The 11,370-nt window shown below is 34.0% G+C and overlaps 1 protein-coding gene across 1 annotated transcript in view; it reads left to right on the plus strand.

The window, feature by feature from the left end:
- Positions 1–733: 733 nt before the first annotated feature.
- Positions 734–11,370, plus strand: part of LOC106473918 (probable palmitoyltransferase ZDHHC14) — a 36,716-nt gene continuing 26,079 nt past the window's right edge. Inside the window, exons 1-3 of the mRNA XM_022402319.1 lie at positions 734–946; positions 1,657–1,870; positions 10,509–10,669. Of these exons, the coding sequence (XP_022258027.1) occupies positions 1,722–1,870; positions 10,509–10,669 (310 nt within the window). The 5' untranslated portion in view covers positions 734–946; positions 1,657–1,721. The remainder of the gene's footprint in view (positions 947–1,656; positions 1,871–10,508; positions 10,670–11,370) is intronic.

The following is an 11,370-nucleotide window of genomic DNA, read 5'->3' on the forward strand; positions in this document are numbered from 1 at the left end:
CCATTTAAGCCGTCTCCAGCCATTATTAGTCTCAAAGTGGGTTCCTCGTCATCGAATTTGAATTCTAGTATTTACTTGAGCTCAACGTGATGCGCCCTGTAGCTAAGATCTAAATTAAGGCATTGAAAATATAGCTTAAAGCAGTAGCTTTATGCTTAACAACTTAGTCTTCAAGAAATTAAACCATATATTTTTTAATTTCTTTTCTCCACCAAACGTGAATTTGAATGAAGAAAATATTGTGTATTTATGTTATTAATGGTGAGTAAAAGCTATTGTCAATTGGTGTCATTACACGACGATCAATGGCCGATTCTTTATTTGGTTGCACTGGAAAGCATCTCATTACGATAATAGAAAACGCCCTTGCAATCATTGTAAACGTTGAATATGTCATTCATATTCTCACCTCCTTTTTTGTTTGTTGTTTGCTAGATAAAGAACGAGAATGGCAACTTCAATATTGCTAGATACTACAATTTTTTTAATTTACTTTTACGACGTGTTAAATTATAAATAGATAATTTGCATGCTAAATCAATAGATAAACGACTGTTTAGAGTAACTAAAATTTAATAGGAATCAATATAGAGTTTATGAATAACAACAGCAAAAAAAGGTTCAAATTAAAAATAATATACATGACTTTGTATCTTAATATGAGGTTCTACTTCTTTCACGTACCTATTGACAAAATTTCTAAAAATATGATGTACAAAGTGAGACACTAGAGGGCAGTAGCACCATTGTAGGGCAAAAATCTTAGTGTCAACGAATTGTCAATATAGTAGTGTGAGCCTGAAGTTAAATTTCGTTTTGTATTTTATGTGTTTTTAATATACTCATAATCAATTTCATTGTAGTGAATAGGATGTCACAAGTAAAGTCTACCAAATCAATGTGTTGAATGCACCTTACTTGAACGTCAACACTGGTGACGTAATCAGTACGATTTCATACTACTAACAGTAACATTACTGTTAATATTATTTTGTTAGTATTGCTATTAGTGTAGTAACAATTAACTACTGAACTAGTACAAGGTATAATATAAAAATTCTGAATCAAGTTTAGCTGAGATTTTGGGTTGATAGATTGAGAGAAGTTCAGTTGGACAGTTTTTGTAATGATGCAACACGTCATATTCAGACATAGCTGAGTACTAACACTTACTATATTATACAAATTATATCGTAAATGTAATTTATAAATTGTAGTCTCTATGGGCTCCTAGTGCATGTCTACTAATAATGATATAGTACACTATTATTATTAGTATCACTGAATTAGTTGCTCTATTCATTTAACGCTGATAAAAGCTCTGGAGAATTTCTTTTCAATGTTAAATTATGTATTTTATCAGTTTTATGATTTTTTTATTTAATCGTGTGTTAACATTCAATGCTAGTATAAGACTAAGCCCAAGAGAAAAGCATAACATGTAAATTAAATTTTAATATATTTTTAGTCACATATGAATCATGTGATATACTGTTTGTTTATTTTGATAATTATGTAATGTTATAATTTTCCAACATACTGGTAAAACATGGTATTTTTAACTTTTTATTTATATATATATGTACACACACACATATATTGCCCATTAATGTTTCATAAAGATTTTATTCTGTATATTTACATTTGAATTTTTAGATTCTATGACCCTGAATATTCAATTTTCTGGCTTATTGAAAACTTTCAAACAATACTAGTGAAAAATGTCGCATGTAACCAAAAAGTGGGAGGTGTTACCTGGAAGAAACAAGTTTTGTTGTGATGGCCGTGTCATGATGGCTCGTCAGGTTGGAGTGTTCTACTTCACAGTAGCTTTGATAGTTGTAACATGCACACTTTTTTTTGTGTTTGAGTGAGTATAGTTTTCTGATTTCAAGACCAAGTAAATTTATTGTTGATAAAGTGATATTTATATTTGTGGCTAAGTTTGATAAATAATTGATTATTGTTTTAAAATATTTGTACTTCAGTCTTCATAGATTTAACATTTTCAGTCTATGATGTTAAACTGTGATGAAAGTAAAGTAGCATACTTTGTTCTAATTAAATGAATTTTTAATTAGAGAACATAATGATTATTGTAGCCTTGTCAAAACATCATTTGAAACCAGTTTTTGTGTCTTTACTACAGGAAGGATGATATGTTATATAGAATATAGTGACAGAATGATTTCTTACTCTTAAAAAAGGTTAAAATAAAAACTTCAGTAGTGTTATTAGGGCTAATAGTTTTAAGGTTTGTAAACTTAAGTGCAGACTTAGATAAAGAGAATGTTTTGTTTTCAAATATAGTTATGAACTTATTGAATGATTGATATGAGATTAGTTCATTTAAAATTTTGCTAAATCTATAGATGTAAAGAATCATATTTATGTCAAATTAAAAAATAAGATTACTAATTTGAGTTTGTATTAATTTTTGAATGAAGGGCGGCCCGGCATGGCCAGGGTGCTCGACTCGCAATCTGAGAGTCGCGGGTTCGAATACCCGTCACACCAAACATGCTTGCCCTTTCAGCCGTGGTGGCATTATAAAGTGACGGTCAATCCCACTATTCATTGGTAAAAGAGTAGCCCAAGAGTTGGCGGTGGATGGTGATGACTAGCTGCCTTCCCTCTAGTCTTACACTGCTAAATTAGGAGACGGCTAGTGCAGATAGCTCTCGTGTAGCTTTGCATGAAATTCAAAACAAACCAAAAACAAGTGAATGAAAGAATGGCCTTCATGAACAAATGGTTTCTTGTCACTTTGACTTTTCTTGTTCTATCATTTAAAACTCCAAAGACTTAAAAAATAATAAAGTAAGATTAGGAGAACTTAACTGTACAAGAAGCTGAAGTAATTGTGGATAATTTTAGAAATATATGCACAAGAGAATATGGAATTAAACACAAAAGGCTATCTGTTAAAGGGATTTTAGTTTTTAATGTGTTTATTGTGGAATTTAAATTATTCTTGTATTTACTGTATGGTCATGTACAGTTTTGGCTCACATGATACAAGAAAGATCCCAACTTGTTGAAGTGAGTGCAAAGATAGGACATGAGAGTGATTCCTGGTTTTAGTCTTTACTTATAAACTTCAAAGAGAGGCTTAAAGTTTCAGACTTGTTTCCTGTGAAGTGCAGAATAATTAAGGAAGGACTTATTTCACATGTTATGGATTTAAGCTTTGAAAGTTTAGTTACAGCCTTCTTCATTGAAAAATGTTTTTCTGTCTATAAACATGTGGAATGAATTACCTGGTGTGTTTTTCAATTCTTATGGATAAGCACATGTATATGAACTCAAAAAAGTATGCTTAAATTGGATTTAAATTTTTTCTTTATTTGGATGGTTCTGCCACCTTAACTACTTTTCTGTTATGTTGTGTTTGTGTTTAAAAATCCTACTAGGATTGTTTGTATAAACTTCAGATACTACTTAGTAACTTCAGTGTTGCTCAGTTTATAAAACTGTTTCTTTTACTTGTAGGTCATTATAATAAGTTCAAGATGCAACTTTGTTCTTAAAACTAACCAATACTCAAAATAGTCTTTTTATTAACTCATTCTGTAATCATTCTTAATTGACATTCTGTCTAATCAGAATTAATAAAAAAAATGTATCCCTTAACTGGAACTTAGCATGTCATTGACAAATGTTAAATTTGTTTTCTTGTTCTATTGTCCTCAAAATACACAACAAAGAAATCAGAGGCCTTTGTCATATTGATCCCCTGGATAATTTTTTAAAATTTAATAAGATCACCTTCTAGCCTTTTCTCAAGTGAAAATAAGTTTAGGTTTTAACGTATCCCTATAAGATATTCCTTACAATCCCATAATTAGTTCTAGGAGACCAAAACTGTACACTGTATTCTAAGTCAGGCCTAACTAGTGTTTTGTACAGAGATAATTATTTGATTCGTAATCTTGTTTATAAATACAACCTAAAATTGTTTTAGCTCTACTTTTAGCAACAGAGCACTTTTTAAATGGCTTGAATGATGTTCACAACCTTTGCTTCAGTTGTGTTGTTAAATTAGTTTTCATTGTATATAACATGGTCTAAATTATGATAATCCAAATGCTTTACCTTGCCATTTCTATAATTAAAGTTAATTTGCCAAATATTTCTCCTTTAATAAGTCAACATCCTTAGTTCAGCTAGAAATGCCCAGGAGATCTAATGTCATTAGCAGACTTTACTAATTTTGTTCAAATGGTACTATCAGTATAATTAATGTGCATTAGAAAAATCAAAGGCCTAAGCACTGATACTTGAGGCACTCCACTGATAACAGGGGTCCAGTTTGACTGGACTCCATCAGTAACAACCGTTTGCTTTCCCCCGTCGAACTACATTACAATCCATATAACTAGTCTTCCCTAGCCCGTACTAATGGGATTGATTTTCTTAACTATTTTTTTCTGTTATCTTAACATGATTTTTTTGAAAATCTAAATATATAAAGTCTACACCATTTCTGTTGTCTAGATAACTAGTAACATCCTCAAAAGAGAGAACAGATTAGTAAGACATATTGGCTTTTACTTATATAATATTTTACTAAATTATTTTGTAAAGCTTTTATCAGACTATAGGTTTTTTCCTACTACAGAAGTAAGATTAACTCGCCTATTGTGTAATTTTCATGGCAAATTTTTAAACCTTCTTTACCTCCATAAGCAACTCTCCAATTCTCAGACAACTGTTCACCAAAAATGAAAGAGAGGCTACATATCTGATCTTTGATCTCGTTTAAAACCCTTAAAAAACTTTGTTTTAACCTGGTACCTTATTTCATATCACAGTTTTCAACATAAACCTTGCCAACAGCATTCTTTAAAGATCCAATTATCATATTAACATACTTTGAAAAAATTGGTGTTGTTAGTTTTAATATGAGCCATCCGTTTCTCATTAGCCCATTTTGATTTCCTAATTTTTTTAAACCAAATCTCTAGTCTTCCTGTAGTTACTCTGGTTTTGTATGTTAAATGGCAATGGTTTCCTATGTGTGCATGTCATTTTCATTGCCGGTTTATGAAATTATTTTGAACTGCTGTTTGGATGGCTGATTTTCACTCTATTCTGATACGATATCTTACCTCTTCTCACAAAATAACTTTTCTTGACTAGCACTGCCCTCTATAAGCACAAATTTTCAATGCACACCACTAGCGGTCGACTTTCTGCTTCTGCATATCAACATGCAAATGATCGTGCAGCAGCTCTCTGTCAACAGGAGCACAACACCACTCATATCATAACCAATGCCCACTTCACATCTGCACTCATTAATCACTTTTCGATTGGCAGTAGTACTGTGCAGACATGCTAGTTTGTGCTCATGGATTTGTCAACATTTTCAGTTATACTACTGACTTTGTTTTTTTTTACTATTTGTTTCAATTTTTGTGTTTTGGTATTGTGCAAAGTTGCTTTATTTATTTTTTTTCTCACATTTCAGATGCCTTTTTCCTATTGTATTGTTGGTCCCACTCTGTGACAAGTGGTGCCTGACCAAGTATACTTTTTTTGTTTGAAAATCCACACTGTCCATCATGCGACCATGCTCAGTTACATTGTAGCTCTTCCTTCCATGGACTTGATATATAATTCCAGATGCTGCCATGTGGTGGTTGTGTGCCTCCATTTTTTGTTATCTATAACTAAATAATTTTGTTGCAGGTTTGAGTTATGCACACCATAGAGATGGGGTGTTCCGTAGGAGCTCTAATAATTATCTCTAGTGGTATCTTGCTTTATAAATATGTTCATCCTGGACCGTACATTCGTGGACAAACATGATTAATGGAGACAGAAATTGCTGCCCATCTCTGCTTCTCCATTGTGTTGAGTCTCTTCCTACCTCATTCCTGATGTACAATTCCAGATGTTGCCTGGTTTTGGTGATTGACCCCGACAATGTTGTAGCTCTGCTTTTCGAAATAGGGTTTCATGGTCACCCATTGCACTGTCTTCAGCGGTGCATTCCTCTGAACTCTCCAACACTTCTCCCCCCTTCTTGAAGTGGAATATGAGAGTCCTTAACACTTACCAGTTCCTAGCTGCTGGGATGGTGGACAATGAAAGCCTGTCATTCTGAATGATGCATCATACCACTCAATTGAGAGTAGGGTGGTGGCATTCTGCAGGTGTTGCTGGTGTATAGCACTTCCTACCATGGACCTGATGTACAATTTCAGATGCTGCCAGTTTTTGATTGAAGGACTCTGCCATGTCATAAATATATATACAGAATATATCTATAATTGCAGTTTGCCCCTCAGGGTAAGACATTCCTCCTCCCTACCATCCTATGGACATACATTCCCAGTGGGTCTGGTGTTGGTTGGAGCTGGTCCAGCTAAGTAAGTCCTCACATGTGTACTGACCAGTTGACTGGATGACAAATACCCACTGCTGCCAAGTTTTGGACTGGAGATGCACCCCAGCTTTGCTGTTCCTCTTTCTACCATCTAATGGTTGTTGGTTCCCACCAGATCTGGTGATGGTTGTAGCTGGATGCAGCATGTTTTTCCACATTTGTAGGGCCAGTTATCCTCCTCCTACCATGGACTGGAAGTATTATACCTGTTTCTGTCAAGTTTTGGATTGGAGATGTTATCCTGCTAAGGCTTTCTACTATCTGGTGGATGTCAGTTCTCAACAGATCTGGTGTTGATTTGGTTGGAAATGCACACAAGTAGGGAAAGATTTTGGTAAGGAAGATCGCCTTCCCTGCCAATTCCTGTTTTGAGGTGAAGAGTTAGGTGTTCCTCTCTCTACCACAGAACTGACGTACACTTCCAGATATTGTCTGGTGTTGGTTGAGGTTGGATATCAAACTACCCCCATGGTCTGTTGCACCCTAGCTACTCGACACCCAGGAGTCCCATTCATTGGTCATACATATTTGGGGATTCTTTCATGTTTCCGCTTTTATGATACTGTCAATGATACTGTTACAAAGAGCAAAGAGTATACCTTGACCAGATGTGGTGCAGTCTCCCACTCTGGCTTTTTGATTACACACCTCCTGGTCTCTCTTTGCCCACTTCCTAAAGTTTGGAATTCTAGCTATTTTGTGAGTGGAGGTAAGATATCATATTGGAAGTTAGCATTTTCCAATGATATATGGTGTAAGTTTTCTGACCAATTTCAAAGTGATTAATGAGTGCAGATATGAAGAGGGCGCTGGTTACAATAGGAGTGGTGGCATGCTCCTATTGGTGAAAAGCTGCTGCATGATCATTTGCATGTGGATGTGCAGAAGCGAGAGGTGTAAGGTTAATGTCATGCATTGAAAATTTATGCCAATAGAGGGCAGTGCTAGTCAAGAAAAGATATTTTGTGAGAAGAGGTAAGTATCTATTGGAAATACATTTGGAGTGTAGGAAAATGCTAACCTTCATGTGTTTGTGATGCTAGTGGGAAACAGAGCCTTTAACATCCAATGTTCTCCTGTCAGTAGAACCAATATACTCAATTTTTCAACATAGAGTTATGTTACAAAGGACTTCTGCATAAAGTCAGTTTTGTCCTGGAAATTTAAATGTGTACTTCATTTAAAAAAAACATTTGGTTACAACCATATCCTCATTAGTAGTGATTAATGATAAACCTTCTGGTTTGCTCTATGACTATTTGATATAGGAAACCATCCTGAATCACATCAAGAGAACTCTTTCTACCATATCCTCATTAGTAGTGATTAATGATAAACCTTCTGGTTGGCTCTATGATTATTTGATGGAGGAAACCATCTTGAATCACATCAAGAGAACTCTTTCTACCATATCCTCATTAATAGTGATTAATGATAAACCCTCTGGTTGGCTCTATGACTATTTGATATAGGAAACCATCTTGAATCACATCAAGAGAACTCTTTCTACCATATCCTCATTAGTAGTGATTAATGATAAACCATCTGGTTGGCTCTATGATTATTTGATGGAGGAAACCATCTTGAATCACATCAAGAGAACTCTTTCCACCTCACTATTGGACATCATACAATCCTAAATAATATGTCTAAAAATTGAAGTCTTCTATAATTATTGGTTCAGTGTTCTTCTTGGTCATAACTATGATCTCACTATGCAGTTTTTAATTGGCTTCATCTGTCTGATCTCTTGACATATAACCATTGCCAGATACAAACTTTCTACCCTCAAGACCCATGTTTGTAACCAATGTAGACTCAACTTCTTAACTACAGTTTTGTATGTTTAATCCTAACAGGCTGCAGTTCATTGTGTATATAATATGCTACCCTGCTCATCTTTTAAAGAGCTTATCACTATTAAATAATGTATAACCTGGAATTTCCAAATAACTTCTATTACTAATGTTCACCATTTCAAATAATTTTCCTCTAATTCTCATTATATCATACTCTTATATTTCAACTCACTCATTTTGTTTCCAAACATATCCCATCCAGCTCACCGGTTTCTCTAAACATATCCCACCCAACTTATCTGATACTCTCAACATATCCCATTCAGTTCACCTATTGATGTAAACACATTTCAACCAACTCACCTGTTACTCTAAGCATATCTTATCCAGCTCACCAATTATTCAAAACATATCCTATCCAGCTCACCTGTTACTCTAAACAGTATCCCATCCAGTTCACCTGTTACACCAAACATATCCCATCCAGTCCACCTGTTGATCTAAACACATTTCAACCAACTCACCTGATACTCCAAACATATCCCATCCAGTCCACCTGTTGATGTAAACACATTTCAACCAACTCACCTGATACTCTAAACATATCCCATCCAGTTCACCTGTTACTCCAAACATATCCCTTCCAGTCCACCTGTTGATCTAAACACATTTCAACCAACTCACCTGTTACTCTAAACAATATCCCATCCAGTTCACCTGTTGATCTAAACACATTTCAACCAACTCACCTGATACTCTAAACATATCCCATCCAGTTCACCTGTTACTCCAAACATATCCCATCCAGTCCACTTGTTGATGTAAACACATTTCAACCGACTCACCTGTTACTCTAAGCATATCCCATCCAGCTCACAAATTATTCTAAACATATCCTATCCAGCTCACCTGTTACTCTAAACAATATTCCATCCAGCTCACCTGTTAATACTGAAGGACCACTCAGAATGGAAAAAATGTAAACAAGGTGTTCCAATCATCTGAATGACCACACAGAGTACAAGAAACATACAAAGGGGTTCCAACCATCTGAATTACTACGAAGAATAAAAGATGCACACACAATGTGTTTCAACCATCTGAATCACCACTCGGAATACAAGAAACATACACAAGGTGTTTCAACCATCTAAATGACCACTCAGAATACAAGAAACATACACAAGGTGTTTCAACCATCTAAATGACCATTCAGAATACAAGAAACATACACAAGGTATTTCAACCATCTAAATGACTACTCAGAATAAAAGAAATGTACACAAGGGGTTTTAACCATCTGAATGACCACTAAGAATACAAGAAACATACACAAGGGGTTTCAACCATCTAAATGACTACTCAGAATAAAAGAAATGTACACAAGGGGTTTTAACCATCTAAATGACCACTCAGAATACAAGAAACATACACAAGGTATTTCAACCATCTAAATGACTACTCAGAATAAAAGAAATGTACACAAGGGGTTTTAACCATCTGAATGACCACTCAGAATACAAGAAATTTCACAAGGTGTTTCAACCATCTGAATGACCACTCAGAATACAAGAAACATACACAAGGTGTTTCAACCATCTAAATGACCACTCAGAATACAAGAAACATACACAAGGTATTTCAACCATCTGAATGACCTCTCAGAATACAAGAAACATACACAAGGTGTTTCAACCATCTGAATGACCACTAAGAATAAAATAATCATACACAAGGTGTTTCAACCATCTGAATGACCACTCAGAATACAAGAAACACACACAAGGTATTTCAACCATCTGAATGACTACTCAGAATACAAGAAACATACACAAAGTGATTCAACCATCTGAATGACCACTCAGAATACAAGAAACACACACAAGGTGTTTCAACCATCTGAATGACTACTCAGAATACAAGAAACATACACAAGGTGTTTCAACCATCTGAATGACAACAAAGAATAGAAGAAACTTGCATATACGTACAAAACAAAAATTCCACAAACCTCATACATTTATGTGCTAGCTTAGCTCAATTGAATTTTGCACAACATTTAAGGACTGTGCAGAAAAACTAGGAATTAATTTTAAAAGGGAACTGTTTCATTTTGGTATCCAAAAGTGAGTAGATTTGTCAGTATTGATTTGTACTGAATTTGTTATAATTTCCAACTGATAGTAAAAACAGATATTTTATGGAACAGAAAAAATAAGAGCATTAAAGCTTTTAGTATTTATGTTTAAAAAAGTCATGATTTATGTGCATTTGAGTTGTGAAATTAATAAATAGGTAAAATTCTTTTAAAACAGTTGCCCATTTTTGAGTGAAGAGATTAGTCCAGTGATACCAGTTGTTGCTGGAGTTCTTTTTCTCTTTGTTATGTCTACTCTATTGAGAACAAGTTTCAGTGACCCAGGTGTTATTCCAAGAGCCACAGCTGAAGAGGCTGCTGATATTGAAAGACAAATAGGTGAATATAACATCTTTATTGTTGAAATGTGTTGTTTTCTCAAAATCTAGTATAAAAATGCATTACTAAAATTTGAAAGTGTTCTAAAGAAACTTAATGTGTACTTGACATGTTTGAAAATTTATTGTCAACTTGAATGGCCACAGTTATATATATTGTCACTTAGATACTGTCTTGAATGAAAAAATGACCTCATTGAGCTCCTTCTAATCCTTCAGTTCCATATGTTTTATATATAGTAAATGTTAAAGTGACATCTAATCTTTCAATTCCATGTTTTATGTATAGTAAATGTTAAAGTGACTTCTAATCTTTCAATTCCATATGTTTTATGTATAGTAAATGTTAAAGTGACTTCTAATCTTTCAATTCCATATGTTTTATGTATAACAAATGTTAAAGTGACTTCTTATCTTTCAGTTCCATGTTTTATGTATAGCAAATGTTAAAGTGACTTCTGATCTTTCAATTCCACGTTTTATGTATAGCAAATGTTAAAGTGACTTCTGATCTTTCAATTCCATATGTTTTATGTATAATAAATGTTAAAGTGACTTCTAATCTTTCAATTCCATGTTTTATGTATAGCAAATGTTAAAGTGACTTCTAATCTTTCAATTCCATATGTTTTATGTATAGTAAATGTTAAAGTGACTTCTAATCTTTCAATTCCATATGTTCTATGTATAGTAAATGTTAAA

This window comes from Limulus polyphemus, unplaced genomic scaffold (genome assembly GCF_000517525.1).
Source record: "Limulus polyphemus unplaced genomic scaffold, Limulus_polyphemus-2.1.2 Scaffold6629, whole genome shotgun sequence".
NCBI lineage: Eukaryota > Metazoa > Arthropoda > Merostomata > Xiphosura > Limulidae > Limulus > Limulus polyphemus.